The sequence below is a fragment of the Heloderma suspectum genome, chromosome W, assembly GCF_057233095.1.
Source record: "Heloderma suspectum isolate Gila_16-S chromosome W, 16-S_ref, whole genome shotgun sequence".
Taxonomy (NCBI): Eukaryota; Metazoa; Chordata; class Lepidosauria; order Squamata; family Helodermatidae; genus Heloderma; species Heloderma suspectum.
Genome location: NC_139475.1, coordinates 47,692,501 through 47,708,774, shown reverse-complemented (window position 1 = coordinate 47,708,774; position 16,274 = coordinate 47,692,501). Strand labels below are relative to the sequence as shown.

The window sequence follows — 16,274 nt, the reverse complement described above, 5'->3', positions numbered from 1 at the left end:
AACAAAACCCCAATGGCTTCACCGTCAGACGCTGATCACCTGGAGTGTGGTCCAGTTCCTGTGTATGTTTGTTTCCTGAGTACTAGGGTGATAACACACAGCAATCAAAGAAAACAATGGATACAGATTAACATTCTCCAGGGGTCTGCAGCTTGGTGAGGCAAACTCCCATTTTTCAGCAAACTGTCAGCCTGTTTCCCTTCTTTCACTGTTTTATACACTTCAGAGGAGCAGTTTTTGCACTGAGGTAGTACACAAGTCTTGCAAGACACAAAGTCCCAGGTTCAAACCTGGCATTTCCACTTAAAAAGGATAAGGGAGAAAGTGAAAAAAAAAAACACCCTGCAAACCCTAGAAAGCCAAATAATACCAGACTAGCCAGATGAATAGTTTGAACTGGGTTCCTCTTTCAATCAACCCTTTATTCAGAACTATGAGGACTAGAATCTTACTTTGTCTTTAGTGGAATCTTTCTCTTTTCTGAGCCCGAGAGCCTCTACCAGTCGATTTTGACAATGTTAGTCTAAATGGACCAATGGTCTGACTCTTTATAAGGCAGCTTCCTAAGTTTCTATTTAAGCCAGTCTGTTCAGAACCATGAGGACTGGAATCTTATCCTTGTGTTTGTTTTTTTTTAAGCGACATCTTTCCAAGAATCCAAATCTCCTCACCGCAAGATTCAGCATCCAGTTCAATTTGTGGGAGTCCTGGGTTCAAGCATTGTTTCGGTCTTTGGCAAAACTGCTTGGGTTCAGCCTTAGCCTGCTGATCTGAAGAAAGGGAAAAAGAACATGGAGTGAGGTTACAGGGCTGTTGTAAGCTTATGGAGATCAGGTATGTGGCATGAGTTTGACCCCCCCCCCCGCACTACGTAAAGCTGCTGTGTGCATATTACACGCTCTTATGAGGACTATTACTGCCTTACAGCTGTGCCTTCTGTGTTTTAAGTGTTTTCACAGACCAAGAGCATTGAAAGGGACCTCAAAGGTCATCTAGACAAGCCCCGGGCAAAGCAGGAAATCTACTAGGCATCTGCCCAGTGTCTGCTTAAGAAACTAACAAAGGAGAACCCGCCAGCTTCCACAGCAGCCTGTCCCAGCTCATACAGTTGTTTCAACCCGTTGCTTCGGGTCCTACCCCCTGAAGCAACAAAAACACATTGCCTCCCTCGTCTATGGGACAGCCCTTCCACCCTTTCAAGATCGTTTGGTTGCATCTGTCCCAATTTAAAAAGCCAGCAGTGTCAAATCGCTTTCAGACCAAGGGCCATGTCCCATTCCAGAGAAGCTCTCGGGAGGCACATTCCAGCTGAAAGCTCTGAGCCCCCAGTTGCTGAGCCTCTGGAGAAGCATTTAAACCTTTCAGAATGGGGGAAAAACCATGCAAAGACTACTGATGGGTGGGGGAAGGAATGTGGCTACCTGGGTAACACTGGGGGGGGGGCAGATTGGGACTGCAGGCTGGCCAGAGTTGGGCCCCAGGCCTGAAGTTCTGCATCATCAAGGCGGTCTGCTCACCTGGGTGATCCTGCATACTGGCAGGCAAGCAGGGCTTTGCTGGGACAGTGCCTCCGTTGCTCGTATAAATGGACCAAGTCAGTAGCTAGCAAATTAAATTTCCCCCCATGTCAGTCCAGTTACCACCAGAACGTTACAATAAAACCATGTGAAGAACAGTTTGAAAATGTTACAGGTGTGGGATGTGCTCAGGTCAACCCATTCGGGATTGTCGAAAGGCACCTGGAGAATGAAATGGGAAACGGCATGGCCTTGGCTTTGAAAGGGGAGATGGAAGGAGGAGGCAAGGAAGCAGAAGAGCTCAAGACAGGCACTCTCCCTGGCTGTGGGGCCTGCCCCAGCAAAGCCCCGCTTGCCTGCAGGGGTGTGGGATTGCCCAGGCGAATGGACCCGGTTGGAGATCCCATGCCGGTAAAACAAAACAGTGTCACAACTCTTATGTCTCGGAGGAGTTCTTGCAATGAGCACATTCGCCACCGGTTATTCATTTGACTATTTTGGGGAATTGCTCATGCTGTGCCTCATCTTGCAGGACTCCTGGCCTCACCCACCCACTCTGCTGACATCAGATTCACCCGTGCAACTGGGATGAGTCCAGTAGGGCAGCGGTCCCCAACCTTTTTGGGACCAGGGACTGGTCTGTGGAAGACAATATCTCCATGGACCTGGGGGAGGATGGGACCGGGCCGCAGTAGGGGTGTGGGAACCCCCTTTACCTTGGGTCTGCGGTGGGGGGGGCGATCCATCCCTCCCTCCTGGAATCCTTGCCGGCTCTGGCCGGCTCCGCTCCGCGGCAAATCCGCAGAGCTGCTGGCCGGCTCTGGCCGGAGGAGGACTTCCGGCCGCTGGGACACCATTTACGTCCCTGTTCTTTGCAGTAATAGGCTATTACTGCAAAGAACAGGGCCAGAGCTGGCCGGCAGCTCTGTGGACTTGCTGTGGAGCGGAGTCAGCCGGGGCCAGCGAGGATTCCAGGGCGGGGGGGAGGGACGGATCGCCTCCCCCCGCCCCCCTGCGGACCCAAGGTAAGAGGGGGTTCCCACACCCCTACTGCGGCCTGGTCCCTAACAGGCCACGGACTGGTACCGGTCCACGGCCTGGGGGTTGGGGACCCCTGCAGTAGGGGATTGTGCATGCTGCAGTCAACAGTTATGGAAGGTTCACCTGTTTCCACAACTCTCCCTCTTCCTTCCCAGCTGCGCAGCTCTGCCTATCTATTCACATCAATAACACCCAGGCAAGGAAGCTCAGTTCATCTGTTAATTCCTTCTGGGTATGCAGCCTTGTTAGGGGGCTGTCGGGCATCCCAGTAGTTATAGTTGCTCCTTGGGATGGGTTTGTGGGTGCTTTGCTCTGCTGCAATTTTAAAGCAAATAAACTTTGCAAAACTTCAGCTGCTAGCTCAAGGCAAAGATGCAAGCTTGGCAAAACCTCAGCTGCTACCTTGAGGCAAAGATGTAAACTTTGCCAAACCTCAGCTGCTAACATGAGGCCTAGACATTACCTTTACGAAAGCATCAGCTGTTAGATCAGGATGAGGCACAACCATTGAAAAATATCAGCTGATTGCTCAAGGAAAAGAGAGACAAAACATGAAGTGCCCAAGGCAAAGAGATACACTTTGCAAAACATGAGCTGTTAGCTCAAAATAAGGGCTTTATTTGTCATGGTGCTGTGATTATTGAATTCCCTCCTGGTGAAGATTCCTTGTTGTTGTTGTATTTCCACAGATGGCAATTAAAAGAAATTAAGCTACCTTTTCACCAGTCACCTGCTGTTTTTATTATGTTCTCAATAGTTTTAATATGGTTGCCTCCTTTTTAAGCTATTAATTCCTCTCTTTGTATTGTTTTATGTTATTATATTGTATTTCCTTTTTTATCATAAGCTGCCTGATTATTATTTTTTTAATGGAAAAATGAGGTAGAAATAAACAATACACCAGAAAATAAAGGAAGCTGAGACTTCAACTTTGCCAAACCTCAGCTGCTAGCTCAAGGCCAATGCCATACACTTTACAAAACCTCAGCTGCTCGCTCTTGGCAAGGCCTTTGCTTGGAGCCATCTCTGAGTCAACAACTTTGTTTTCCTGTCTGCTGTGTTCCAATAGCCGGACGGAGAGAAATGCATGAGACATCAGGAAACCAATTGTGTTTCTGTCATTAACAACATTTACCAAAATGGGGGACACGTGTAAAGGTGAGTCATAAGGTGGTTTCCACCAGCGGCTGGGGAAGGAAAAAACAAACTGACTTCTCCCTTACAATAACAACAACAACAACAACAACGACAACAACCCATCAGCAATTAATCTCTGGAACTCACTTCCTCAGGGTATTTACTGAAGCAAGATTCCAAGCCCCGTCCAAAGAATTAGATGATTGCATATAGCGGGCATCTCCTGTGATACTGATTGTGATCAGCCTTGATATGCCGAGGCATGAAAGGGGCTGGAAGATATTTTTGTGAACCGCTCAGAGAGTGAATCTGTCTGTCTGTCTGTCTGTCCATCCATCCGGTTTCACACAAACGCAGGCTGATTGCAAGGGCCCCACACTTTGTGCGTGTGAATCAGGCCCTGGAGGAATGGCTTTGATCTTTGAAGTTAGACTTATTACGGCCAAACGCCGCTGACAGAACTTACTGCAGCCTTTTGCAATCTGCCCCCCCCCGATGTGTTGGACAACAACTTCGATCGTGCTGGCTGTGGGTGATGGGCATTGCAGTCCAATGGGGACCAGGTCAGGGAGAAGGCTGATTTACTGTCCATGGATGCAAAAAATCCATGGACTGGAATTTGAAATCCACAAATCTGAAAAATCCTTGGGAACAGAAACCAGCCAGCCAAGAAAGGGATTCTGAGACGCCTGGCAGTGGAGGCCTGCCTTGCCCTGGGATCGGATGAACTTTGTGCTCTGTACTCCTCCTTCCACCCATGTCCCTGCAGCACCCATTCAAAACTGTCAGCGTGACTTGCCGGGTGATCATCAACCTTCTCCTGCCTGCCTTGTCATGCGCTGCCCACACGGACGCGGTGCTGACAGGGAGGCCATTAGCTTAGAAGGAGCAGGATTATCAGACACATGCGCAGAGGGTAATCAGGTCTGATTCAGCGACACCGTGATGACTCAGAGGAGCCCCCATGGACAAGAACAGTCTATCAGGGGATGTAGGAACGTAAGAAGGGCCCTGCTGGATCAGACCAGATCTCTTCACACAGTGGCCAAGCAGAAGCGCACGAGAAACCCACAGGCAGGACATGAGCGCAGCAACACCCTCTCACTCGTGTTTCCGGCAGCTGGTATACAGAGACATGCTGCCTCCGATACTGGGGCAATATTCATTTTATCCTGCCCTGAAACGTCTCAGGCCAGTTCTGGGCACACGAGAGCACATATGCTTGCAAGAAGAGGGACCAAGTACACGTGCACATACCCTTGTGGCTGATGTGTCAGTGTGCAAATGTGCTAGGGGGTGTAGACGCATTGGTGCCCAAGCGCATGAGGCACAATCTCCTACCGCCGTGGTGACCGGTGCATGCACAGATGGGCTAAAAGGGTTTCCACATGTGCATGAATGTGCGCTGAACATTTCATCCTGCCCTTCCTCTCAGGAGCTCAGGTGGCAATTGGGAGTCCCCTCATTTTGTCCTCACGACAACCCTGCGAAGGAGACTAGGCCAAGAAAGAAAGTGCCCGGCCCACGGTCAGCTTCATGTACAGGTGGGGACTTGAACTCGCATGTCCCTGGTCCTTGCTTGGCGCTCTAACCATTGCACCAGATTCCTCCGGTTGCATGCGCATAAGGGGAGCCATGGGGGGGTTATTTTGGGGTGGGAGATATGGAGGAGAAAGAGAGAGACAATCCTGTGCTATCCAGGGTGATGAGAAGTGAACAGACACATTCCAGGACTTGTGTCACACAAAGGAGCATTTCAAGGCTCACCCCAAGGCGGGAGAGGTGGGGGGCAAGGTCAGGCCTGCGGGTGACCTTTAGCCTTGCAGGTATAAACAGAAAAAGCGGGGGCAAAGTCCCTTGGCTGTTGAGAAAAGGGCAGACATGGAACAAGAAAGCCTGGCACTGTATCTCTCTTCCCCCCACATTGGTTGAAGTGCTCTTGTCTGGGTGTGCCCCCGCATTCCTCCCTGCCCCCCCCCCCACTCTTTCCACCCCAGTGTCGGCTTTCATAGATCACCAGAGGGCAGAAAGGAAAGAAAGAAAAAAAAGGCCCAGCTGTAAAATGAACAGCTGTGGCATTCTGCCCAGAGGGAACCAGACCTGCCTGAACCTGTTGGCCTAGCGTGTGGGAGGGGCCCTGGGGATGCAGCCAGCTTGGGTTGGGAGATGTGGTGAGCCCCATGAAGGCACTGGTGTGCGCATGGGAGGAGGTGGGGGCAGGTTCAGATGGATTTGTCCCAGCTTGCGTGGGGGTGTGTGTCTTGCATTACCAGGAGAGAGGAAGGAAGGAAGGAAGGAAGGAAGGAAGGAAGGAAGGAGAAGTAAAAGAAAGAGGTTGAGGAAAAGATCATACCAACTACTGTGGGCAAGAATCCCTTAGAAGAAATGGAGTAGCACTCATAGTCAACAAAAGGGTGGGAAAAGCAGTACTGGGGTACAATCTCAAAAACGATAGAATGATCTTAGTACGAATCCAAGGCAAGCCATTCAACATCACAGTAATTCAAGTCTATGCCCCAACCACTGATGCCGAAGAAGCTGAGGTTGATGAGTTCTATGAAGACCTACAACACCTTCTAGAACTAACACCAAAAAAAGATGTCCTCTTCATCATAGGGGATTGGAATGCTAAAGTACGAAGTCAAGGAATCACTGGGATAACAGGCAAGCATGGCCTTGGTGTACAAAATGAAGCAGGACAAAGGCTAACAGAGTTTTGCCAAGAGAACACGCTGATCATAGCAAACACTCTTCTCCAACAGCACAAGAGGCGACTCTACACATGGACATCACCAGATGGTCAATATCGAAATCAGATTGATTATGTCCTTTGCAGCCAAAGATGGAGAAGCTCCATACAGTCAGTCAAAACAAGACCTGGAGCTGACTGTGGCTCAGATCATGAGCTTCTTGTTGCAAAATTTCAGCTGAAATTGAAGAACGTAGGGAAAACCACTAAACCATTCAGGTATGACCTAAATCCTATCCCTTATGAATATACAGTGGAGGTGAGGAATAGATTTCTGGGATTAGACCTGATAGACAGAGTGCCTGAGGAACTATGGATGCAGGTCCGTAACATTGTTCAGGAGGCAGCAACTCAATCCATCTCAAAGAAAAAGAAATGCAAGAAAGCCAAGTGGCTGTCTGATGAGGCTTTACAAGTAGCTGAAGAAAGAAGGGAAGCGAAAAGCAAGGGAGAAAGGGGAAGATATATCCAACTGAATGCAGAGTTCCAGAGAATAGCAAGGAGAGACAAGAAGACCTTCTTAAATGAACAATGCAAAGAAATCGAGGAAAACAACAGAATGGGAAAGACTAGAGATCTCTTCAAGAAAATCGGAGATCTCAAGGGAACGTTTTGTGCAAAGACGGGCATGATAAAGGACAAAGAAGGCAGGGACCTAACAGAAGCAGATGAGATTAAGAAGAGGTGGGAAGAATACACAGAAGAACTATCCAGGAAAGATCTGAATGTCCCTGATAGCCATGACAGTGCGCTCCCTGAACTTGAGCCGGACATCCTCGAGAGTGAAGTCAAGTGGGCCTTAGGAGGAATTACTAACAACAAAGCTAGCGGAGATGACAGCATTCCAGCTGAGCTATTTAAAATCCTAAAAGATGATGCTGTTAAAGTGCTGCACTCAATATGCCAACAAATCTGGAACACTCAACAGTGGCCACAAGACTGGAAAAGGTCAGTTTACATTCCAATTCCAAGAAGGGCAACGCCAAAGAGTGTTCAAACTACCATACAATTGTGCTCACTTCACATGCCAGCAAGGTGATGCTCAAAATTCTACAAGCTAGGCTTCAGCAGTATGCGAACTGAGAACTACTGGAAGTACAAGCTGGGTTTCGAAGAGGCAGAGGAACTAGAGATCAAATCGCCAACGTTCGCTGGATCATGGTGAAAGCAAGAGAATTCCAGAAAAACGTCTATTTCTGCTTCATTGACTACACTAAAGCCTTTAATTGTGTGGATCACAACAAACTGTGGCAAATTCTGAAAGTGATGGGAGTACCAGACCACCTTACCTATCTCCTGAGAAACCTGTACGAGGGCCAAGAAGCAACAGTAAGAACCGGACAGGGAACAACCGATTGGTTCAAAATTGGGAAAGGAGTACGACAAGGCTGCATATTGTCGCCCTGCTTATTTAACTTATATGCAGAGTACATCATGGGAAACGCCAGGTTGGATGAATCACAGGTCGGAATTAAGATTGCTGGGAGAATGATCAACAACCTCCGATATGCAGACGATACCACCGTAATGGCAGAAAGCGAAGAGGATCTCAAGAGCCTCTTGTTGAGGGTGAAAGAGGAGAGTGCAAAAGCTGGTTTGAAACTCAACATTAAAAAAATGAAGATCATGGCATCTGGCCCCATCACTTCCTGGCATATGGAAGGGGAAGAAATGGAAGCAGTGACAGATTTTACTTCCTTGGGCTCCAAGATCACCGCAGACGGTGACCGTAGCCATGAAATTAAAAGACGCTTGCTCCTTGGGAGGAAAGCTATGGCACACCTAGACAGCATAGTAAGAAGCAGAGACATCACCTTGCCGACAAAGGTCCGTCTAATCAAAGCTATGGTTTTCCCAGTAGTAATGTATGGCTGTGAGAGCTGGACTCTAAGGAAGGCTGAGCGCCGAAGAATTGATGCTTTCGAACTGTGGTGCTGGAGAAGACTCTTACGAGTGCCCTGGACTGCAAGGAGGTCCAATCAGTCAATCCTAAAGGAACTCAACCCTGAGTGCTCATTGGAAGGACAGATACTGAAGCTGAAGCTCAAATATTTTGGCCACCTAATGCGAAGAGAAAACTCTCTGGAAAAGGCCCTGATGCTGGAAAAGACTGAAGGCAAAAGGAGAAGGGGATGGCAGAGGATGAGATGGCTAGATAGCATCACCGATGCAATGAATATGGACTTGAGCACGCTCTGGGAGAGAGTGCAGGACAGGAAGGCCTGTATGGTCCGTGGGGTCACGAAGAGTCGGACACAACTGAACGACTGAACAACAACAAAAAAGAAAGAGGATGAGAAAAAGATAGATAAGAGAAAGAAAAAAAGAAATGAAAAAGATAGAGAATGAAAAAGAGAAAGAAAAGAAAGAGAAAGAAAGAAACATAAAAGAGACAAAGAAAGAAAAGGACAAAAGGGAAAATAAAAAGGGAAGAAAGAAAAGGAAGAATGACAAAGAAAGAAAAGGAAGAATGACAAAGAATGAAAGAAAGAGAAAGAACGACGGTCTTACTTCAAAGTGTGGCAATTGCATCTTGAACTGTGGCCCTGTGGCTTTCTTTAACGCTGCCCCTGCTCTTCAGTTTCCCCTCTCTACATGCCCTGGGGTGCGTGTCTTACTATCAGACCTTTTCCTCAGTTTCCCACCCGTGACACAAAGCTCCCCCTTGGGCAGGCGTGGGATTCCGTGGTGCACACGCACACAGTGTTCTCCCTCCTTCCCAGCACGCGTGCACGCTACCCTCTCCGCACTGCCCCCTGCATGCGCGGTTGGGCCCTCTCGTGACACACGTGCTCTCCAACCCCTGCCCCTGTACACGTTTAGCACCATTTCACACTTCGCACAAGTTGGCCGCGTAGGGAGCCCTCCTGACCTGTGCAACCCACGGATTTGCTGCATTCGCGCACTGGTGGTTTGGGTGCACACGCAAAGGACTTCAGCCCACGCTGAAAAGAACTGCACTGGCACCAGCCTACTTATGCACGCACACGTCTGCACTGGCTCGCACAGAAGTGTGCAAGCCACCCCCCCCCCCGACCGTTTTGCGCACACGTCGACTCCGCCACACACATCGTCTTCCTTTGAAGCAGGTTTCCCCCCTTTTCGTCCCATTCTCCTCGCCTCCCCCACCGTGACGCCCGCCATGCTATACGGACGGCCTCTGAGCCGCTCGTACGCATCCCCCCTTCCTCTTTCGCATGCGCACCCATGGGCATCGCTCCCCCCCCCCACAATGCACAGCTGACCCTGCTGCTGACACTGTCCTTTCTTCAAACCCCCCCCCCCCCGAATTTGGGCACAGACCGTCTCTCACATCGACCCCTCTCTCTCTGACGCACATTTGCACACACCGTGTGCCTGTGTCCCTCCGCCATCTCCATCCTTGCTGGCGCACCATCCGCCCTGCATCAAAGCCAGCAGCGCACCTGGGGCCTCCTAGGCTCCCCCTCCCTCTTCCCCTACAACATGGCAGCTGGCCAGTCGCCACGGCAACCGCCATGGGCTCGGGATGTATTTTCTTAACCAGGTCTCTGTGGGAACCTGGCTGGGGGCCAACGCTCCCTGCCTCGGCTCGTCACATCTATGGCAGTGAGTTAAGGCTGGGGTGGCGTGAAGGAGGCCTCGACAGAGGCCAAGCTCCGGCTGACGCGCATACACCTCTACCAGTCGCCCCCACTCCATGTTCGGGCCCTGAGGGACCTGCGCAAGCGGCGGCATCTTCCCTGCCTTATCTCAGCCCGATCCAGTCCCCTCCCCTCTCTGATAAGGGATCAGGGCCGGGCGTGTGCATCGGTTCCCACTCCCGCGTGATCATACCAGCTGGGCCCGGACGCGCCAACCGGTACCGACGCCACGCCAGCAGGGCGCCACACGCGCCACACCCTGCCCCGGCCTTGGCGGCAGCTTCTCACCCTAGCCCGTGGGAGCTTGCGGCACAGGCCTGGCCTGCACGCCCGCCCACCTGCCTCTCGAGACACGCGTCTCCGGAAATCTGATTGACGGACAGGATCGTTATCCTGCGCTCCAGCACCAAATGCCCCCGCCCCCCAGCAGTATAGAACGATAAGGAACAAGACCGTTCCCTGCACTCAGGCTCACGGGCTCAAAGACACGACACGAACAAGGGTCTGGGAATGTTATGGAAATTTCAGTTGTCATATGTCTGTTATCCCATGGTTTTATAAGCTAGGCTATGCGTGTTCTACCTCTGTGTGAGACTGCCACGCTGACAGAGACACAGCGCCTGATCAGAGACTCAGGAATGCCGAGACTGTGTTTACGTAGAGCACACGACCATCTCCCCGCTGCCCCTCTCTGCGCATGCCCGAGTATGTGAAAGGCGCGGCCTGCTTCCCGTCTCCTTCTCCGCTAGACAAAGAGGTTAGTGGAGCGCAAGCATAACGCAGCCCCCAGAGGCTTGTGTATATAAGCTTCTGGATCACACTACTTGATTGCCATCTCTGCTGGTGCGTTAGCCCCAAGGGCTGCCTTATTCTGCAGAATAAGACCGTGTTGGACCAGACCTCTGCCTCCTCCCGTTCTGGGTAGACAAATTGGACGAGTCTGCCAGGGACAGGACACGGTTTTCGTAACAGGAAGGAAGAGGAAAAAAAAGAGAGCAAAACTCAGGGCAGCCGGCTTCAGTTCTAAAGTTCTCTTTCTTCTAAAGTTCTTCTTTCTTTCTTTCAGGCAGGGAAGGGCAAAATGAGCTCCCTGCTGCTGTTCCTGCTCTGGCCGATGTAGGCAGTTGCCCCTTTTAGAATCATAGAACAGTGGGGCTGGAAGGGGCCTGTAAGTCCATCAAGTCCAACCCCCAGCACAATGCAGGAATCCAGGTCAGAGCATCCCCAACAGATGGCTGCCCAGCCTCGTCTTCTATGCCTCCAGTGTGGGAGAGCCCACCGCTTTCCTAGGCAATGGGTTCCATTGTCGTATTGCTCTAACAGTCAGGAAGTTTTGCCCTATGTTCAGCCAGAATCAGGCTTTCTTCAGCTTGAGCCCATTATTCCGTGTCCTGCACTCTGGGATGATCAAGGAGAGATCCTGGCCTTCCTCTCTGTGACAACCTTCCAAGTACTTGAAGAGCGCCATCAGATCTCCCCTCAGCCTTCTCTTCTCCAGGCTCAACATGCCCAGTTCTCTCCGTCTCTCCTCATAGGGCTGTGTTTCCAGTCCCCTGATCATCCTCGTTGCCCTCCTGTGAACCCTCTCCAGCTTGTCTGCATCCTTCTTAAAGTGTGGTGCCGAGAACTGGACACAGTGCTCAAGATGAGGCCTAACCAGTGCTGAGTAGAGGGGAACTAGGACTTCCCATGACTTGGAAGCAATACTTCTATTCATGCAGCCCAAAATGGCATTGCCTTTTTTGCAGCCACAACACCTTGTGGGCTCATATTCGTTTTCATGAGGACTCGAAATGTTTCATTACTGTTTCTAGTTTCATTCCCAGTAATCCTGACAACACTGCTTTGGTGAGCCTCGCAAGAGTTAATCCAGGTCCGGATTAATCATTATCCCAAGCGCTCTACCAAATCAGAGGGTGGAAGTGGCTGTGATTCAGAGTACCCAAAACACAATTATGTTCAGCCCAATCCCACCTGCCCACGAACACACCACCCACCCCATTTTCCTTATCTGCATGCACATCAAGTAATTCCTCCCCAAGTCCCAGGGGAAAAACACAGCCTGATGTTGTGGCACATTCGTCCAACCAGAGATGCCAAATATTGCCTGACCTGCAGGAAAGGTTAGTGGAGAGATGGGCAGGGAACGACAGAAGAAGTATGGTTTATGTCTGTCAGCTTCTTATCTAAATAATTATGCATCTTGAGCATAAAGCCTGTGGGCATGTGCAGAGTGCCTGCCGCCTAGCTGGTACAAAATCTTTTCCTCAAAGCACTGAAGCAGACAGCATTTGAGTGTGTGCAGGGTTGCCTCTCCCCTAAGTGGAACAAAAAGTATCTTATACCCTCCCCCAAAGCAGCTAGGCCTGCAGCGCCTCTGGGCATCCACAGAGTGCCTTTCCCAAGTGAAACAAAATCTTGCGCTTCCAAAAGGACCAAAGCACACAGTGTCTCTGAGCATGTCAAGAGTGCCTTCCCCCCTGACAAAGTCTCCCCTGGTCACCAAAAGGACCTATAAGCACAGGTGACTCTGAGCGTGTCCAGAGTGCCTTCCCATTGAATGGAATTGAGTCGCTCCCAACCGAACAGACCTAGAAACAGTGTTTCTGAGCATGGCCAGAGTCTTTCCCCTGAATGGAACAAAGTTTTCCCCAGCCCAAAGGACCTATAAGCACACAGTGCCTCTGAGCACGTACAGTGTGCCTTCCTTTGTGAGGTACAGGTTCCTCTGGTCAGCTTTTGACACTGGTTTCTTTCAGTTGCACCTACATGTGTGTTATGCCCCCGCCCCCCCCCAACATCACCCCTCCAATAGCTCCATCATGCTCCAATAGCTCCATCATGCACATGTGCACATGGTAAAACCAACACCCCGGGTGTGCATGTTTTCTCCCCATTTTCTCCCGGGTGTGCATGTTTTCTCCCCTGCCTGGCTTGGCGGCCTCCTGTTCTCGCCACTAGCCAAGGGGATGAAATCCTGGCCCGGCCCATGGCATCTTGCCAAGGGGTCAACCCCTAATACGAGTAGACTGAACAATGACAACTAGGCAAGTGTCGTGGCATGTGGGCACCACACCAGCAAGGGGCCTCATGTGCTTTTGCTTGGGCCCAGACGGGTCTCTTCCCCGGAAAGGCCCTGCTCCGGAGATCAAACCTTATAAGGAGAATGTGGAGAGGGCAGCCACACTGCAGCCCGTGCGGTTTGGAGGGCTCTGAGCCGGAGAAAGAATTCCCAACGCAGCCCTCTGTTCTCCCCTCCCTTGTCTGCCCACTGCCCACATTCCACACTTCATACCTCATTACCCAGAGAAAAGCCATCTTAGATCCACCAGAGTGGGCTGTGTGTGCCTCTTTTTCCTGGAAACCATGCAGCACAAGGTGAGCAGATATTAGAGAGGTGTGGAGCCAGGAGGGGGGGACCTGGTCCTGCCCCCCCCCCCGCCCTCACGGCGTTTACACAAGACGTCCGCCTGAAACGGCTGCAGTTCCAAACAATCCGTCAATGAAGGAACCCAGAAATTGATCAATCTTACGACCAGGGCCGCTTTCAAGAGCCAGTACTGTTAGAGAGCCAGGAGGAGGGCAATGGGAAGCTCCAAGTTCAAATTAAGGGGAAAAAAGAGATTTTTACCTCTTTCCCTCCCTCCCCCTCCAGCTGTGAAGCTTCACAGCCAACCTTCACACCGTCATCTACCCTGTATGGTTGTTGTGAGGATCAAACGGAGGGAAGACGGCAACCACGTTACGCTGCCTTGGGACTGTGGAGGTGAAGGGAAGCAGGTCTGGCCCCATCCAGTGGGCTGGGGGGATGTAAGGGCTGCTGAATTGCATGGGTTTGGGAATCAGCCTCTGGGCACATGACTACAATCAATCGTAAGCCACCTTGAGCACTGTTCCATCAAGAGGCAACATAGAACCCACATTCTATCATGAAAGAGGTTGCGGGTCTGTCTGTCCGTCGCCAACGTGGTGCCAAGACCATGAAACCTAGCCACCTGAAATGTGACACACATCCTAAGGGGACCACAGGGGTGTGCACTTCAGAGTGATTTTGTCTCTAAAACACATTTGTTTTAATTAATTTGAACCTGCCAGTGAATTTGAAGCTAGCCGTACCGTCTTCAGGCACTGGGCAGCAGGCTTCCCTAACCATAGCTTTGCAGCCTGTACAGTTTGAAGCCAGGGAAGATTAGAAGGGTGAGGGAGAGTTAGATGCCTGCTCCCTACCTCCCCCTGCTGTGGGACAGCCCCCCCAGGGTAATGGAGGTGGGCAGACCCCTCCCTCAGTGGGATATAGGGGCACCCCATGGGAGGGTCCATGCCTAGGGGTGTCAGAGGGCCTGACTTCACTCAGCTGGGGTAGGCACAATAACTTCAACTCTGACAGGTGCATAACTCTGCTGGAAGGCTTTGCTATATCAGACTAAAGGCTATAGGCCATCACAATCTGTGCAAAGCTGGGCCTTTTTGCTAGCAAGAAAATAAAGAGAGCTTCCAGAGGGAGAAGGGCAGGCCACGTACGGCCTTCCAGATGTTTTGGGCTACAACTCCCATCAGCCCTCGCCAGCATAGCTACAGATAATGGCAGCTGTATGCCCAAACATCTGGAAGTGACTTCTGACATGCCTGGCTGAAACCAGCCATCTCTTCGTTTTCATGAGGACTAGAGTGTTGTTCAGCCCCGTTCATAGACAGAAAAAGCAGCACGGGGAAGGATAAGCACGTGACTTTTCTCCAAACCACGAAGGTGCGGAATGCAGGAGGCCTTGCTTGGAGGGAGCAGGTAACCCCTAGCTTCTGAGAATTGGGATTTTCCTCCTTAAATTATCATTTCTTTGACTGGCTCCTGGTCTCAAGACGGATTCTTCTTTTTTTTTTGTTTAAAGAAACCATGGCCCTTCCTCAACCCGGGGACCTCCAAATGTGTTGGACCTCAACTTCCATTATTCTTGCATTTAGATCCCAGATCAACGTCAGAATCTCCAGATAGGGCTGGGATGTGACCCAATTGTAAGCACCATAACCCCCTAGGCCAGCCTCCCCCTGCCTGTAGCTTGCTGGGGAAAATGGGGATTGGAGTCCAAAATATTTGGAGGGCGCCAGGTTGGGTGACAAAGGGGAGGGTGCCCCCTGCCTGCGTGGAGAACAAAATGTGGAAAAATACAAGGAGAGAGGGGGAAAAAAACAGAAAGAGCCCAAAAGAAGTGGAAGAGAGGAATCAAAATATGGTCTGTTGCTGGTTATTCCTGCAACGTTTTAATTAGAACCACTGGGGGGGGGGGTTCTGCATGCTGGAACATCTGACCTTTAAAGAGGAGGAAAGGAGACTAGCGGATGGGGTGGAAGGAGTCAAGACACAGAGCTTGCAATAATTGTCTTGAGGCTTTTAATAAACTAAAAGCAAGGAAGCTTGTCTTTTTTTAAACACCAGAGTGTCTATTTTTTGATCCCCTGCAGCAGGCGGCAGAGCAGACAAGGGCAAAGACGACATCTTGGGTTGCAAGCCCAAATACAAATGCATCATGCCCGGGCTTACGTGGGCACAACCCACTGAGCCGTTATCACAGCATGATCAGTGCTATGATGCTACACTGCAACCAGTGTGGGGTGGTGGTGGGGAGATTTGGAAAGGGATGGAGGAGGGGGGGTGGGGAAGAGGAGAAAGTGAATGGCCAAATTTGGATTTGGGGAGGATAAAAGAAACACAGGAACTTGGATGGGGCAGAGGGAGGATGCTGCTCCTGATTTGCTTCCCTGGCTTGAAGGCGCAACCTCTATTTCAGCCTCCGTTTACTGCTCCGTAAATTGGGTTTTGCGGCCCTGCTTCTCCAAGCCAGGCCACTCTGGACTGAAATCTGACTTCATTTTTAAGGGCAGGACCAGAGCTCAGTGGTAGAGCATCTGCTTTTGATACGGAGATGTACGTCTCTAAATGCCAGTGGCCAGGGAACACGGACGGGAGGGTGCTGTTGCGCTCATGGTCGGCTTCTGGGCTTCCCACTGGGGCACCTGGTTGGCCACTGTGTGGACAGAATGCCGGACTAGAGAGGCCTGTGGTGGGATCCAGCAGGGCTCCTTGGATGGTCTTAGAAGCGTTCAAATGTACAACTCCACACCTGCCCAGAATGATAAAGTGGTAGCAGAGGATCCTTCCGAAAGGGGAACATCCGTCGGATTCTGCGCATGGGGTAATTGTGAAACTGTTAA

General features: G+C 50.8%; 1 protein-coding gene across 1 annotated transcript in view; it reads right to left on the bottom strand.

Moving 5' to 3' along the window:
- Positions 1-406: 406 nt before the first annotated feature.
- LOC146333989 (ATP synthase F(1) complex subunit delta, mitochondrial-like) overlaps positions 407-16,274 on the bottom strand; it is a 39,275-nt gene continuing 23,407 nt past the window's right edge. Inside the window, exon 4 of the mRNA XM_084825352.1 lies at positions 407-770. Coding sequence (XP_084681478.1) covers positions 714-770 — 57 coding nt within the window. The 3' untranslated portion in view covers positions 407-713. The remainder of the gene's footprint in view (positions 771-16,274) is intronic.